The sequence below is a fragment of the Nothobranchius furzeri genome, chromosome 8 (genome assembly GCF_043380555.1).
Source record: "Nothobranchius furzeri strain GRZ-AD chromosome 8, NfurGRZ-RIMD1, whole genome shotgun sequence".
Classification (NCBI taxonomy): domain Eukaryota; kingdom Metazoa; phylum Chordata; class Actinopteri; order Cyprinodontiformes; family Nothobranchiidae; genus Nothobranchius; species Nothobranchius furzeri.
The window spans coordinates 79,961,592-79,979,091 of NC_091748.1; the positions used below are offsets into that span (position 1 = coordinate 79,961,592).

General features: G+C 44.2%; 1 protein-coding gene across 1 annotated transcript in view; it reads left to right on the plus strand.

Moving 5' to 3' along the window:
• The window catches only part of LOC107397272 (excitatory amino acid transporter 5), a 42,458-nt gene extending 25,777 nt beyond the window's left edge, over positions 1-16,681 (plus strand). Inside the window, exons 7-11 of the mRNA XM_054735567.2 lie at positions 6,968-7,201; positions 7,270-7,464; positions 13,203-13,337; positions 13,409-13,511; positions 16,395-16,681. Coding sequence (XP_054591542.1) covers positions 6,968-7,201; positions 7,270-7,464; positions 13,203-13,337; positions 13,409-13,511; positions 16,395-16,559 — 832 coding nt within the window. The 3' untranslated portion in view covers positions 16,560-16,681. The remainder of the gene's footprint in view (positions 1-6,967; positions 7,202-7,269; positions 7,465-13,202; positions 13,338-13,408; positions 13,512-16,394) is intronic.
• Positions 16,682-17,500: the final 819 nt, after the last annotated feature.

Sequence of the window (17,500 nt, forward strand, 5' to 3'; positions counted from 1 at the left end):
CACTCGGAGTCAATGTCCCCCACTGCTCTCAGGACGCGGTCAAAGCTCTGCTGGAGGTGGGAGTTAAAAACCGTCTTGACAGGTTCATCTGCCAGGCGTTTCCAGCAGACCCTCACTATGCGTTTGGGTCTACCAGGTCTACGCGGCATCTTCCCCTGCCATCTGATCCAACTCACCACCAGGTGGTGATCAGTTGACAGCTCCGCTCCTCTCTTCACTCGGGTGTCCAAAACATACGGTCGCAGGTCAGATGATACGACTACAAAGTCTATCATCGACCTGCGACCTAGGCTGCCCTGGTACCAAGTGTACCAATGGGCATCCTTATGTTCGAACATGGTGTTCGTTATGGCCAAACTGCGGCTTGCACAGAAGTCCAATAACGAAGCACCACTCGAGTTCAGATCAGGAGGGCCATTCCTCCCAATCACATCACTCCAGGTCAAGCTGCCATTGTCCACGTGAGCATTGAAGTCCCCCAGCAGGACAATGGAGTCCCCTGATGGAGCACTATCTAGCACTCATCCCAGGGACTCCAAAAAGGGTGGGTACGCTGAACTGATATTTGGCCCATAAGCACAAACAACAGTCAGGACCCGTTCCCTGACCCGAAGGCGCAGGGAAGCTACCCTCTCGTCCCCCGGGGTAAACCCCAACACACAGGCAGAGAGTCTTGGGGCTAACAAAAAGCCAACCCCAGCCCTCCGCCTCTCACCCGGAGCAACTCCAGCAAAGGAGAGTGTCCAACCCCTCTCAAGGACTTGGGTTCCAGAGCCAATGCTATGTGTTGAGGTGAGTCCGACTATATCTAGCCGGTACCACTCAACCTCTGCCACAAGCTCCTACTCCTTCCCCGCCAGCGAGGTGACATTCCATGGCCCAAAAAACAGTTTTCTTGTCCGCCCCGCCTTGGTCTGCCATCCGATCTAAACTGCACCGGACCCTTCATGTTCCTCCTGCGGGTGGTGGGTCCACAGTTGGATGAGCCCATGTATCCGGTTCGGTCTGGGCCCGGCCGGGCCCCATGGGCAAAAGCCCGTCTACCAGGCGCTCGCTCACGGGCCCCAACCCCAGGCCTAGCTCCAGGATGGGATCCCGGTAACCCCCCGGGCAGGGTACTCTGACTCTTTGAATTTACTTCCATGAAAGATCCTCTGAACCATTCTTTGTCTCACCCTTCACCTAAGACCAATTTGTCATGGGAGACCCTACCAGGGGCACAAAGTGCCCCAGACAACATAGCTCCTAGGATCATTAGGGCACTCAAACTCCTCCACCACGATAAGGTGACGGTTCAGTGTTGCCATATTATTATGAATGTTTGACAGATTTACTTCACATTAAGGGAAATAACCTGTCTAGTGTTTGAGGAAAGAGGCGGTGCCCTAGGATTTAGATAACGCCCACTATGACACGTTCTAGATTCTGGGTGGTCCAAATTGATAAACAAAAGTTATGAAAAAGAGTTGACACTTCCTCATTAGTGAGTTCTAGCGCTGTCCAGTTAGGCCAACTGGGTCAGCATTATGAGGAACCCATCAGACGTGCAACATCTCTTCAGCAGACCCAGGATGGATCTCACCGGCCAGTCGTGTGAATTCAAAGTCAACTCCTCTGGGCAGCAAGCCGACTTGCCTGCCAGCTGGACCTACCGAGAACTCCCATCACAAGGGTAGTCGTAGTCTCTCACCTGGCGTCTGGATGGTTTTATTATTAATTAACTCGTAAAACCTCATTAAACTTTCAGCCATACGTATTTTACAACACGGACGTCACGATTTTCTATGACACTTAAAGGTTTTTTTCACGTAACATCTGAGCTCATATTTCATTCATACTCATTCAGTGTCCTAGTTGATATCAGCTTAAAGCGTCTTTCTCAATTCAATTTAAAGATACTTTATTAATCCCAGAGGGAAATTAGAGTTTCAGTACACACAATTCAGATATCAGACATACATGCATAGGCATAAACACATGACAAGAATTGGTGACTGTGGTCACGCTACCTTAATAGAGATCAGAGGGTTTATATGAGGATTGAGTCAGGTGGAGGAAAAAAGGCACTTCAGAGTTACCCTCCACAGGGAGGGCAGCTTTGCTCTGCAAAAAAACACCTCAGACAGAAATGCAACAGACTTCAGACATTACACAACATAAGTGTCCACTAGGTGGGGAGGTAGGGTTTGGGACTCTCCTCATATCAGTGCATGCACCCTCGATAAGCAGCACTCGTCACCTCTGTTTGGACAGGGGAGGGAGGTAACTGGGTTAGAGAGCACAGTGACTCCTGGAAACGATTCAACGGCCTTCACCGGTCGCAGTCCTGCCCAGGCTGGGATAGGGTGACAGAGTTACCATGGCGACGGCAGCATTCCACATTTCTTCTGAGCGGGAGTAATCACTTTAGTCTCACAGGCTCAAGGGCACCAGATTCAGATAAGAACTTGTTTTGGGGACAGACAGAGATAATTTCCTCTCTGTCTTAAAGTTCTGTTGGTCTCCAACCCCTCTGAATCCAATAATGGCGTAATTCATCTATCCCAATCCCTGCTGATCCTTCAACTATCTCCTTGATGGCATCAACCTTCTGTGCCAGAGTCTGAATCTCAGCCACAGTTCCAAGCTTACGACTCATCTCGACAATTATATGAGTTTGTGCATTCACAGCGTGGTGTAATCCATCCCTGAGCTCCGGGATTGAGCCAATATTCCTCGACAGCTCATTAATTTTCCGGTAAGCCAGGTAACCGCTGAGGCTAAACAGCACGAAACCTGACACCAACACCACGAATATCCAGACGTCTTCAGAATCCTCTACAGACAGCTGAGAGAGGCAGATCAGGTTCCACTGTTTCCAGGAGTCAACAGCTCTGACCTTCAGCTCTTGCTGGGTAGGTTCGCGGCCGAGTGTGAAGTGGCTGGGATGAGGATCAGCACCTCCAAATCTGAGACCATGGTTCTCGACCGGAAAAGGGCGGCTTGCCAACTCCGGGTCGGGGCAGAGGTCCTACCTCAAGTGGAGGAGTTTAAGTATCTCGGGGTCTTGTTCACGAGTGATGGTAGGAGGGATCGGGAGATCGACAGGCGGATTGGTTCGGCGTCTGCAGTGATGCGGACGCTGAGCCGATCTGTCGTGGGGAAGAGGGAGCTGAGCCAGAAAGCCAGGCTCTCGATTTACCGGTCGATCTACGTCCCAATCCTCACCTATGGTCATGAGCTTTGGGTAATGACCGAAAGAACGAGATCGCGGATACAAGCGGCCGAAATGAGTTTCCTCCGTAGGGTGGCCGGGCTCAGCCTTAGAGATAGGGTGAGGAGCTCGGACATTCGGGAGGGACTTGGAGTAGAACCGCTGCTCCTCCGGATCGAAAGGAGCCAGTTGAGATGGTTTGGGCATCTGGTCAGGATGTCTCCTGGACACCTCCCCGGGGAGGTGTTTCGGGCATGTCCTGCCGGCAGGAGGTCCCCGGGTCGACCCAGGACACGTTGGAGAGGTTACATCTCCAATCTGGTCCGGGAACGCCTTGGGGTCCTGCCGGAGGAGCTGGTGGACAAGGCCGGGGAGAGGACGGTCTGGAGCTCCCTAGTTGGGATGCTGCCCCCGCGTTCCGGACCCGGATAAGCGGAGGAAGACGACGACGACGGCAACATTAATCTGTGAATATGATGGTAAATAAATCCTTATTAAATTCAACAAGTAGACTCATTGGGTGTATTTAAGGTCTGACATTAATCGTTTTAAGAATAGATATTCATGTGGATTCATTCATTCATCAATGTAAAGCAGACAGGACATTGTCACATTCACTGTAGATGAAACATTCATCGTTTAATGTAATTGTTCTTCAGCTGTAAAGCATCGTGTTGAGAGACAAATATAAGATATCTCTTATTAGATGGGTCAGATAAGTCTTGTAGATAAGGCCACAGGACAAGTTAGGAGATGTTCATGATGGACACCACCTGGGGTCAGGTTCGCACACCCGGTGTCAGGTTCACACACCTGAGCCCTTTTCAGACAGACATTCTGCAACATTTGCGGACAATTCAATCCGGTTTTTAACCGGAACTGTGTTTTCAGACACACCACTTTTGTACCCGAACTTGTCCTTTCGGCTGCGTGCACACAGCAGGGAAAAGTTCCAGATGTCTGACGGCGGCGGGGGGTGGGGTGGGGGGGGAATCGGACTTATGTTAAGTAGAAGAAGAAGAAAATATCATTTCTATAGCGCCTCTCAAGATAAAAATCACGAGGCGCTTAAGCATAATTCTGCGCACACGAAGACGCATAAGAGACCTGGATGATGAAGCTCAATGGTTAAAGGAATCACTGAAGCGGTGTGAAGCGCTCCGTTGCGCGTCTAGACGGTACCGTAGGAGGCGAGCTGCCGTGGTTCGCCGCATGCTACAGCAGCGGGCTATCTAGGTGCACACAGCGTCCCCCGGTCCCCTCCTCCTCCTCCTCCCCCTCCCCCTTGTCCGGAACTTTACCTCACCAGTCTGAAGCAGCCACCCTGTCCGTAACAAGTCCGGACCTGTTACTAGGGGCTCCGTCCGGATAAATGCCGGAACACGTTATCCGGATGTTTGTATTCAGACACAAAGGTCTTACGGACAGATTCCGGAACATTTCCGTTTTTCATGGCCTGTCTGAAGGGGGCTTTGGTGTCAGGTTCACACACCCGGTGTTGTTGCATAAAGAGAACTTTTGGCCCATTTGATGAAATACACGGCCTCGGCCACGCTACAGCAGATAGATTTTTGAAAAACATGTTTATTTGAAAAAATAATAAGAAATCTATAAAAATGTGTAATCTTGATTCACATTCCTGGTTTTATAAACCAACAGCTAAATTCAAGCAGGTGTAACACGTTAAAGTCAGAAGTTATTGCTGTTACACAGGCACAAAAATATACATAAAAATACTGTCAAAGGTAGTTAAAGTGTCAATAACATTTTTAAAACCAGATATATTTTGTGATTCCTGTTCTTCTTCTTCTTCTTTCCCCGTGTCCTGTCTGGCTGTGAAGCAAACAGAATTAATGTCTGAATGCTGGTGACAAGCCTCTCAGATTTACTCTTCTTCTACTTCTTCTTCTTCTTCTTCTTCTTCTTCTTCTTCTTCTTCTTCTTCTCCTTCTTCTTCTTCTTCTTCTTCTTCTTCTCCTTCTTCTTCTTCTTCTTCTTCTTCTTCTTCTCCTTCTTCTTCTTCTTCTCCTTCTTCTTCTTCTTCTTCTTCTTCTTCTTCTTCTTCTTCTTCTTCTTCTTCTTCTTCTTCTTCTTCTTCTTCTTCTTCCTGTGAGGCTGGTGGGGCAGTGCCCTCTCGCCCCTATGGATGAGCCGCCACTGTCCAGGAGGCGTCATTTGGAATTCTAGGATGTCTAAGGAAGGTCCCGCCTTTCTCGCCTCTGATTGGCTGGAAGGGATCTACTACGTGTAAGAGGAAACCGTTTTCCCTCGCTTCAGGTTTTATGTTTACAGCCAGATCTTGAGGAGTTGTTTGAAGAAATTGTGAACTCATCGCTATAATAAACATCCTTTCCTGTTCAGCAACAAACCAGGATCAGTTTCTTTCATAAAAGAACCTGAAAAACATCAAATGTGAACTTGTAATAAATCTTGCAGCATTTTATCACCCTGCAGACTGACTTTATATCTGTTGGCTCTATTGGGGTTATCTTATTACTTCTTTATTAGGCTATCCTGCTTTAATAGGTTAAGGCTGTTTACAAGTTAGAGCACATCTCTCATTATCAGGCTGAATGCATATCATTTAATCAAAAATTTAGTTAAAGCTGATTATGATTTAAACCTATTTTTCACCAGTTTTCATTATTTGAGAGAAGAAACAGACCTGATGCACACAGCTGGGCAGAATAGGGCAGTTTTACTACATGTCATACCCAGGTAGGCACACATGTTTATCCTGTGTACTCGAATGCTTCAGAGCCAAGAGATATAAACTAAGTCCAACAGTTTGATAAATGCAACAAGACTTAAAATTCACATTTTACGTTTTTCTGTTTTTTTTATGAAACATAAAATATTTAGCAAACAGGACAGAATGTTAATTCTAGCGCTAAGTTCACATTTTCTTTACTAAACTCTCCAAAGAGCTTCTGCTGGTGGCAGAAGGACAGCCAGTTTCCTGTTAAATGAAGTAGCCAATCGTAGTAGAGCCTTTCTAACCAATCAGAGAAGAGAAAGGTGGGATCTTCCTTGGACATCCTAGAATTCCAAATGACGTGTCCAAGAGTAAAATGCTGTCATTCTTTGCTCTTACCTCCTGCCTTTGTTTGTTTTTCAACCATTGAATGGGTCAGCGATGGTTTTTTATGTGTTCAGCACTTTGGGTCGCCTCCTGGCAGCTGGAAAATGCTGTATAAATAAAGATGATGATGATAAACCAAGCTAGCCACTAATTTACCAATTTAATTTACTTTTCCACCAAGGAGGGGCCGACATTAACACCAACCTAAACCAAAACCAAGCTTTACCACTAATTAGGAGTCTCCCAGAACGTAAATGCAGTTAGCAATGTTCTAAAGCAAAACAGAGATCATCTAAAGATCCTTCAGAGTTAACTCAACATTACTCTCAAAACGTTTCAACCCTTCTCCTAAAGTATTATCATTATTATTGCTATTGTTGTTAAAGTACTGACGGCCACTGAGGTGCTTACCGACCGCGGAGCACAAGCCTCCTCATTAAGAGCAGGACGCCGGGCCGCTCTGGACCAAACAGGCTTCAGGATTGGAACTGGAGAGAGGTCCGGGCTGTGGCCGTAACAGTGACGTTGTCCAGGTTGCGTGGTTCGCTTTAAGATGTAAATAATCAAAACCACCCGATCACTAGGATCCCCCGGACTGTGCTGGCATTCGTGTGTAGATGATCGTTTCTGCAGCAAGGCCTTCATGACCATTACAACATGAATAAGGAAGATGCTGTTTGTTGTCCACTCAGGTACTTCCCCTTTGGCATCATCTTCTTGGTCGCGGGAAAGATCTTAGACATGCAGGATCCAAGCACTCTTGGGAAAAAGCTGGGTTGGTATGGCGTCACCGTCCTAGCTGGCCTCTTTGTCCATGGCCTCATCCTCCTGCCGTTGTTCTACCTCATCCTCACAAGGAAGAACCCTTTCAGGTACATCCGGGGGCTGCTGCAGGCCATGGTCATCGCTCTGGCCACCTCCTCTAGGTAGGTCCTGGTCCGATGTTTTCCATACACGGTCCTTGTAGATCTCTGTAGACTGTTGTGTCTTTCAGCTCTGCCACCCTGCCCATCACCATGAAGTGTTTGTTGGAGAACTGCCATGTTGATCGGCAGATCGCTCGCTTCGTTCTACCTGTTGGTGCCACAATCAACATGGACGGCACGGCACTGTACGAGGCTGTGGCGGCCATCTTCATTGCTCAGGTTAATAACTATGAGCTGGACTTTGGACAGCTGGTCACCATCAGGTAAACCTTTGTGAAAGCAGACCCGTTCCAAACGAATATTGTTTTCTTGTTTTATTGTTCCTGGAACAAGACTGAAAACCAAAGGGGGCGGGGCCTTTCAGACTATTGCCCCCAGACTTTGGAACAGTCTACCTTCAAATCTCCGTCTCTCTAACACTGTAGAGGTCTTTAAAAATCATCTAAAAACTCACCTCTTCATCCAGGCGTTCCCTCCCTAAATGTTCTAAATGATGGCTTTGTTCGGGTTCACACCTTCACTTTGTTTATACTCATGATTTTATTTTCTACGTTTATCACTGCTTTTGTTTTTCTGATGTTTTTATTGGTTAGAGGTATTTGCCCTGATTTTTATCATGTGAAAGGCGCTCTATAAATAAACTTTTACTTACTTAAACATTTAAAGCAGCACCGCGGTGCAATCAGCAGGGGGTCGTTTCTACAGCAGTTCAAAGCTTCAGGCTTTAGCTCTTGTTTGGGAGATCAGGTTTTCTGTCTTCTGTACCTTTTAGGTTTTTCTGTGACGTGAAGCTAAATGTTAAGTGTGCAACTTTTTTCTGACGCATTCAGCTCCATCTCAAGCTGTTTGTCTCTGGGCACAGCTCAGGCCATGTTCTCACAACCCAGCGCTCCAGTGTGAGCGGCCTGCGCTGTCGTGCGCCAGTAACACAGAAGAAGAAGCGCCTGACGATGAAAAATCACAAAAACTATTCAAATAAATACATGAGATCATAACAAGAATAAGAGAATAAACACAAATTAAGATTAAAATATTCCAGGGATGCGTGAGAGGTCCGTGACTAAAACTACATTTAATATGAGCTTAACAAAACAAACACCTGAAAAGGTGCACAACGCCAAAGAAAGACACTCAGTACTTCCTGTCGACTGCTCTTACGTGTTGTGTTCTTTCCTCCTTTATTCCACGTTAAAGAAGTTTGTTTTCATAAGTCAGTTTATTCAAAAATTACAAAGTTGTAAATCATGTCTACAGCAAAACTCGATCCGTCGTTTCATTTAGTCTCTTTTTATTTTATTTTAAATAGTTAAAGATAAAATGACATAATAAAAAATTATATAAATAAATTCCCATCTCACCATCTGCAGCTGGTCTCGTCCTTCCAGGCTCAGGCCCTCTACCCAACGCCTGGCAGCTAAAGGGTTCTAAAGGGTTCTGGGCAGTTTGTTTATGTTTATGATTATTTATTTATTAGACAGGCGTTTTTATCCAAAGCGACGTGCAACCGTTAACCTACAGGGCGTGCTGGGATCTGTGGGGGAAACTGGAGCACCCGGACGAAACCCACACATGCATGGGGAGAACACGCAACTCCACGCAGAAAGGTCGCAGCCGAGGTTCGAGTCAGTAACCTTCTCGCTGCAGCGAGGCAACAGCGCTGACAGCTGCGCCCCCATGGGGGGTACAAGTGATAATGCTGCAGGATTTCATAACTTTATCCTTCTCGGCAGCAGCACTGCAGGTGCTCTCCATGTCCAGCATGTGCGTAAGCCAGGTCCTTACCCCTCCTTTCCACCAGAGCCGTCAGCAGCACGTTACTGCAGCAGCACGTCATAGCTGCTGATAGAACCGCTGTGGTCAGCAGAACCTTTTCCACCGGAGCCGTCAGCAGCGCGAGTCGGCCGCGTCTCAGGAGCAGCATGTCGCGGCCTTTACGCGCCGGTTCTATTTTCTACGCGCGACGCCTCTGAAACGGGTCAAGTTCGACATTTTTGGGGAAGGAAAGACAGGAAATCTGACGCGGAAACGGAGCGAAGCTCCCGAGATTTTCAGAATAAAGAAACGTACTGCCTTCCAGTTGCTTTACTTTTTTTTTTTCTTTTTTTTTTACCGTGTCCTGTCTGGCTGTGAAGCAAACAGAACTGATGTCTGAATGCTGGTGACAAGCCTTACAGATTTACTCTCAGGTGGAGCATCAAAGCGTCTGCTTTTAATGTCACGCCTGATACTTAAAACTTTATTGTTATTGTTGTTGAATGCTTTGTAATTCCGACCAGACACGGAGACAGAGGTGAAAGAGAAAGGAAGAGACAAAAGGGGGGGGGTTCCACAAAAATAATCAATAATGAACAAGAGTCTGCTTCTAGACCTGCAGAAAGAGAAAAGAAAAAAAGCAAAAGAACAAAAAAAAGGGACACAACAACAATACAACAAGATCTAGCTATCACTGCGTCAACTTGATGAAGAAATATAAAATCAACCTTGTTTAACTGAAGAATCACGATAATAAATCACAGTGCATTTAGTGCCCACCACAGCCTTAAGACCAGTGTTTAACGTGCCCAAGCCCATACTTATGAGAGCACCATGTGAGCACCTGTGTGTGTACACGCGCTTGTTTATGTAAGGTTTCTCTATAGGAGCGTCCAACAGAGAGTGTGAGGGACCACAGATCTGCCCCCTAAAGATGTGTAGGAGACGGGGGGAGCTCCAAGTCCCAGAGATCCAGGAGCTGCCCCAGAACACAGGAACTCCAAAGAGACTGCAACCAGAAAAGCCCCCGCCCCCCTCGAGAGGCACAGAGGATCGCCAGGGACCCAGACCCCACCAGGCAGCCACCGGGATTGATCAGGCAGATGCCAAAAATCTTAAACCCCCTGACCGGGGAGCCACGAACACTCAGGCAGACCAAGGCACCACACCCCACACCAGGTGTGGCAGGGGGAGGGGGGACGGAGATCTATATCATCAAAAGAAGTTCCAGGAGAGGGGAGGAGTCAATGGCCCCACCTGACATATACAGTCATACACAAACACAGTCACACACTCCCTCCCTCATGCTCACACATGCACATACAACCCAAGACTTACAAAAATGCACGCCGGACACCCACTCATGCTCCCCATACACACCCTATTCACTCTGGTCCCGGTACTGCTGCACATGGGGTACAACCATCACCGGTTACCAGAGTTCGCCCCAAACACACAACTTACACAACAAAGAATGGGTGCAGGCAGAAGCATGACCTTATAAGCCCAACCCCCCAAACCCTTTGAACTTAAGCAAAATTTTAGAATAGCAAATACTTTATGCATCATATTTGAAATGTATGGGAATATATTCAAATTCCCATTCTTGCTTTATAAAAACAATAATGACCTTTAATATTTTAAGCATTTTTTCATTGACTTGATTCACAATATTTAATCACATTTGATTTAAACAAACCCTTAAACTTCACCATTGTTGAACAATCTTTTTGCTCCTGGTCTAATTTATTCCACACATCAACCCCAACACAAGAAACACAACGTTGTTTCATTTTAGTTCTTACTTTAGGCTTTCTAAAGATTTAATGTTATTAAATCTTTCCCAAAACTTAGAACATTAGTATCATCTGCAAATAGTATGAAATGCAATGTTTTAGAAACTAAACATATGTCATTAATATAAAGAATAAACAACAAGGGACCCAACACTGACCCCTGTGGGATACCGGTGGTCACTGTCAGTAGCTGTGAATCAGTGTTGTTAATGTGGATGTATTGGAGTCTGTTCTCTAAATAACTCTTAATCCAGTAATAGGCTACACCCCTGATGCCATATCTACACAATGTTTTTTATTAATAAGTCATGATTAACAGTATCAAAAGCTTTGGTCAGGTCTAAGAACACCCCAGCAGCCTGTTGTTTGTTGTCAGTTGCATCAGATATTTTCTCCACTAGATCAACAATTGCCAGAGAAGTTGTCCGATCACGTCTAAAACCACATTGCTGTTCAGAAAGAATATCATGATGCTCAATAAAGTCATACAATCTTTTATGAAATATTGTTTCTAGTATTTTGGAGAACTGAGATAAAATAGAAATTGGTCTATAATTAGAAAAGTCATGTTTGTCTCCAGCCTTATAGATAGGAATGACTTTTGCAACCTTCATCCTTTCAGGAAATCTTCCTGATTGGAGAGACTGGTTACAAATATGTGTAAGTGGTTTGGCTATAATCTCAATGATTTCTTTTACAACCGACATATCAAATCCATGTAAATCTGCTGACTTTTTACTTTTAAATGTTTTAACAACTGTTATAACTTCATTTTCATTTGTGCCTTGAATAAATATGGTTTTGTCTAAATTTGTTATTTTACTCACAGCATCAGCATCTTATTTAGTATTTGATATATCCTTTGCCAAATTTGGCCCAATTTCGGTAAAATACTTATTGAATTAATTTGCTATTTCTTTAGACTGATACATTTCTTGGTTGTCTTTTATTAGAAAAATATTTGGAAGCCTATTGGCACCACTGCCCTTTTTTATTACATCATTTAATATGCGCCACATGCTTATAATATCAGATTTATTTCCTTCCAATAAGTTACTATAGTAATTTATCTTACTAGATCTCATAAAACTTATTAATTTATTCTTGTATATCTTGTAATTCTGTTCTGCTTCCTCCGTTCTTTTCTTTAAAAAGTCTTTATACAGCTTATTTTTTTTCCTGCAAGCCTTCTGAATCCCCGTAGTTATCCACGGCTCTTCAGCATACTTATTCTTATCCACCTTATAAAGCAATTGGCAATTTTTTTCATAAAGAGAAGTTACAATATTTAAAAATTTTCCAAAAGCCTATTTACATCTTCCACATAAACCTCCTCCCAATTTTGTTCCATTAAGTCAGTTTTAAATGAATTAGCTGCTTCTTGATTTTTTAGCCTTGTAACAACCACAGATTCACTTTGAGTGGTTACCGTTGTCCTGTGTACGACTGTGAACACCGGTAAATGATCAGACATATCGGTAATTATAAGACCACTTAACACATCATTTTCATGAATATTTGTAAAAATATTGTCGATCAGTGTCGCACTAGTTCTTGTAGTTCGAGTTGGCCGAGTTATTAGTGGATACAGTCCCAGACTAAACATGGAATTAATAAACTCTGTATTTGCATTTTGCATTTGAGGATTCAACAGGTCAGTGTTAAAATCCCCACAGACAAAACACATTTTTCTGTTGATTATATCATCACACATATCAACTATTTTTTCTTTAAACATTTCAACACAAGATCCTGGTTTCCTATACATACAACTGACTAACACATTCTTAGACTTTTATATCTGTATTTCCACAGATACACACTCCATAGTGTTATCCATAACTAATGTCATATCACCCACCAATCTACTTTGGAAGTTTTTATCAATATACAAAGCCACACCCCCACCGTTTGGCAATCTCTACTTGTGGAAAACATATTATATCCTTCAATTTGAAGATATCCTCCCGTCCTGGAGCCATGTCTCAGAGATTGCTATTACAGTAAATTGATGATTTGATTGCTTCAAACACTGTATAGTCTTCACAAAATTTGAATTTAGACTTGTACAATTGAAATGTATAACAGATAATTTACCTTTTATGGTGGCATTATGTTCAAACTGGTCTTCAGGATAGTATTCACAATGATTATGTACCCTAGTGTAAAAATTGTTATCTGGATCAATGTCATCCTGCAAGTTCTTGTTTCCAGAGTCAATCAGACATTAAATGTTCAGTGATATTAATAATTCATATTTTTATGGAATATAACATTTTGTTAAATAGCTTTCATTTTTTGTTGACAATTTATTAATTGTGACCACTTACAAAACTTTACAAAACCTAATAATAGCACCCGTAAACATCGAGCATTTTCTTTCTTTTTTTTTTAGATTTGCTTGGTTTCAGGTCAGATTATTTTCCTTCTGTCAAATCAATCTTTTTTTTAAGCATCACAGCAACTGCCGCCAGCATCGGAGCAGCAGGAATCCCTCAGGCTGGCCTGGTTACCATGGTGATCGTCCTCACCTCTGTGGGCCTGCCACCTGATGACATCACACTCATCGTGGCCATTGATTGGATCCTGTAAGTCAAAGTGCTGATCAAGAGATACTGTTTCCTGGTATGAGTCTGATGCCGCCCTTGTGTTTCTGCAGTGACAGGTTTCGGACCATGATAAACGTTCTCGGGGACGCCCTGGCAGCAGGAATCATCGCCCATCTTTGTCGGAAAGATTTCCCTCTGGGTGGTGTTGGAAAGGTAAAACATCTGCTGGAGTCAAAGGATACAGGGCAACAGGAAGTGAGGACCAGGGCATCAGGAAGTATAGATCAAGGCAACAGGAAGTGAAGATCAGGCAAATAGGAAGTGAGGACCAAGCACACAGGAAGTGAGGATCAGGCCAACAGGAAGTGAGGACCAAGCACACAGGAAGTCAGGTTCAAGGCAACAGGAAGTAAAGATCAGGCCAACAGGAAGTGAGGAGCAAGCACACAGGAAGTCAGGTTCAAGGCAACAGGAAGTGAGGACCAAGCACACAGGAAGTCAGGTTCAAGGCAACAGGAAGTAAAGATCAGGGCATCAGGAAGACCCAGTCCCTATACTCACACTGTGTGAATGCGTAGGGTTCATGGATATTCAAGTGCAGACCTTGGCTCTGCCCCTTTTGCACCATTGATAGAACTTTGCTGAAGCCCACACCACTAGATTCAAACAGGTGGGAGTGAGTGCATCAGTGGGACTAGATATTTCTATAATTTCTGTAGTATGTCGGGTGCTCTTCAAGATCATTAAAACTTCTAAAGTAGATTTGACACCAGAAAAACGTGTCACGTGATTGCACGCCTCCCTATTTGGCTCATATTATAATGAATCCTTTTTCGGGGTGCCTCAGATCGTGACTTTTTTTTTGTCTCCCACACCAATAGACTTTGACTTCCAAACATCATGCTGCATGGGAATTTTGGGAATAAGGCAGAGCAATGGCTCAAGTGCTCTTTCTGAAAATCTGTATTTCCAAGTATAATTATTGAAATATTAAATATTTTAATATTTTGTACATAAATGATCACAATCTAATGTTTCTCTGCTGGGAAGAAGCTCTACATGTCTGTAAATATTGTTGTCTGATGAGCTTGCTGGTGTGTGCTTCCAGACATGCCATGCCAGTAGTTTAGTCACTTGTTTTAATATTATTTCATTTTTTAATTATTATTTATTTATTCTTTATTTAACCGTTAAGGTCCCGTTGGCATTAAAAACCTCCTTTCCAAGGGAGTCTTGGCCAAGAGGCAGCAACAGTTACAGTTACTAAGTTACAGTTACACAGCCCTGTTGTGTACTAGATTACAGAAGACGGTTACAACACAGAGAAGCATCTCGAGGTTCTCAGTCTGGTTTTAAACGTATTCAAGGAGATAAACTGGGTTAGTCTGCAGTGTTCCTGCAGCCTGCTCCATGCAGAAGGAGCAGAGGGAACCAAAGCCCTCCAGCCCGGTTCGGTGTGAGGAAACAGAACACAGTAACAGCTGATGGTTGTACGCAGACTGTGAGAAGTTACACTTCTCTGTGAGATTAAGTTACAGATGTAGGAGGTAGTCATCCAAGCATGGCCGTATAAATGAAGGTGTACCAATGTCCCAACCTCCTGGGCCCGGTTTTTAAAAGGGTTTAATCCGGACAAAATTGATCTGGATTTCGTAATCCCTTTTTTTTGTGATCTGTGATCACGTAATCCAGCTTACTTTTGAGCCAGTTTTTCTAAGCAAGATCAGATTGGATCAATCTGATCTGGATAGGAACTTTTCAGGATCAGCAAATCTGGATAACCAGCTCAAACAGGACAGGAAATCACAAAGAGGAACTGTAGATACGTAAAGAGCAACAAGTAGAACAGCCAGTGTGGGTCAATACACGTTTATCTTCATTTGAAATGAAAACACACACATTTAAAAATACCTAAAAACAAGAAAAACCCACCCCATCCTCTTCAGCAGTCCGCTCATCTGAGACCTGCAACACAAACGCTGTAGGCTGAGGACATTCATAACAAGTTTCAAATATAGATGTGTTGAATAAAAAAGACTTGATGTCAAATACTCCACAATAACGTCAGACCACCTCATCTGATGTGGAGAGACCAGCTTGTCTGAGTGTAGCCTTTAGGAGGCGGAGCTTAAGTCTGGCCTTGGTTGGCATTTTTCTGGTTATTCTGTAATCATCGCATGCATCACTGATAAATATTCTAAAAACAACAATACAGTATTTTCGATTGTGATGAATATATATATATATATATATATATATATATATATATATATATATAATTAGTGACAGAATGATTGATTGTTTTTGGTCTTTTGTGACAGCTGTTGGGGGTTATTTTACGAGGCCAAACTCTTTCTACTTTGCTGTAGGCCTGTATCCATTAAAGCCGACCTAATCACTGTAGCCTGACGGAAGAACAACTACAATTAAAACCTTATGAATAAATGAGATATCTTGTAAGATGATCCAAATATAGTGTTTGATACATTTTTTTAGTTTTCGTTACATTTTGGTCATGAAATCCACGCTGAATCCACCCTTCTGATGGGATCAGTCCAGATTTTTTGGATCAAAGTGAGCCAAATCCTACAGAAAAGTTCTAAAAAACCCAAACCAAAGGTTTGATCCGAATCAAAACCAAAGTTGGATTACATGATCTAATCCCATGATGTAATCCGTTTTTTCTTTTGAAAACCCCATTTTCAAGATTTGATCCAATTTGCTGTACAAAGTCCTCGTGGCTTACCTTTGAAACACTGGCCCTGGTGCACAACGAGGCCCATCCCACTGGAGAATACTATTCACAATGATGGGCCAGTGGTCTACAGTTGGTAGTGCTGAGGCAGTCCTTTATTAATGTCATTCGGTTTTCATACAATCATTTGAAGCAGCAAGTGGTGACCGGCATCCCCAGTTAGGATGTTCTGGTTGATAACGTAATGCTCACTGTCTCATTTCTGCCCTTATTTACACGCTTGTTTAGTATGCACTCGAAGACTTGTGTGCACCGCCTCCATGTGCACTTGGTAGGATTCATTGTGGGTATTGGGAGTGAGTCGAGTTAACAGGAAGTACTTGTCATTGTTTCCTCTGCAGACGATTCCATCCTACGGGACCCAGAATCCTCACAGCAACTCCCACATTATCAACGTTCCAATGACAGAGATCCACTCACACAAGGAAAACTTGTTTGAGACGACGGGTGACCCGACGGGCCAGAGGCAGGCCCACACCGTCTACTACAACATCTGCCAGGTGTGAAGCTCTGACTCTGGAGCAGTGTGTGAAGGAGTGAAGAACGTTTGTAGAACTCCCCTCTTGGTTCTGAAGCAACTGTGATCATCTGGAAGGTAATGTTCTGATGTCTGCATCCAGAACGCATCGTTCTCCTTTGCTGAATGGAATTTGAGGATTGTGGAGTGAATAATTCAGTGACGTGAGGGATCCGAACGAATCAACGGGTCTGTTTGTGTTCCGTGCTGTGTTCAGCGCTTCCAAACTGAGTGGGAAACCACAGCGCTGTGTTCAGCATTCGGATCTGTCAGAAGCAGATGGTCCAAGGTTCTGATTGGGACCAGGAGGAGACCAGAACCTGGAAGGGACTCCATGGACCCACCTTTGCTTGGGAAATGTTACGATCCTCCTGCGTAAGAAGCATCTGGAACCCGAACCATGGCCTGGATGTGAGCCAAGACTTTAGAACCAGAACTTTTCAAGTTGGGAGGTTTTAGAACCAGACTAGATCTCCTTGATTCTGTGTCCAGTGTTGATCTGACACGTGTGCTGCGATCTGATAGGCTGGCACTCAGTGCCCCCCCCCCCCCCCCCCCCCCGGCTTAGGGGTCAAAGGTAATGAAAACATTCAAGTGCTCTTCATCTGGCTGACTTCCTCTGCATGCTGGCATGCTCTCTGACTGGCTTCCTGTGAGGTCACTGTGCTTGACTTCCTGTTGTTGGCCTGAATGATGTAATGTAAACAAAGTGCTGTAGGAATTATGGGAATTTAACTAGCAACAGTCACAGGTAATCCGAGCAGATCATCTGGGTTGTGGTTCTGCTGGGTTCATCTCTGAGTGTTGTTCCAGACCCACATCTGAGTTCGCAGAACCAGGTCGAGTCCAGCAGAGTCAGTTATGGACCCCGGTGGTGCTTCAGGTTAGCTGAGCTGTTCTGGTCTGTCCAGGGCCCTCCATTCATTTTAG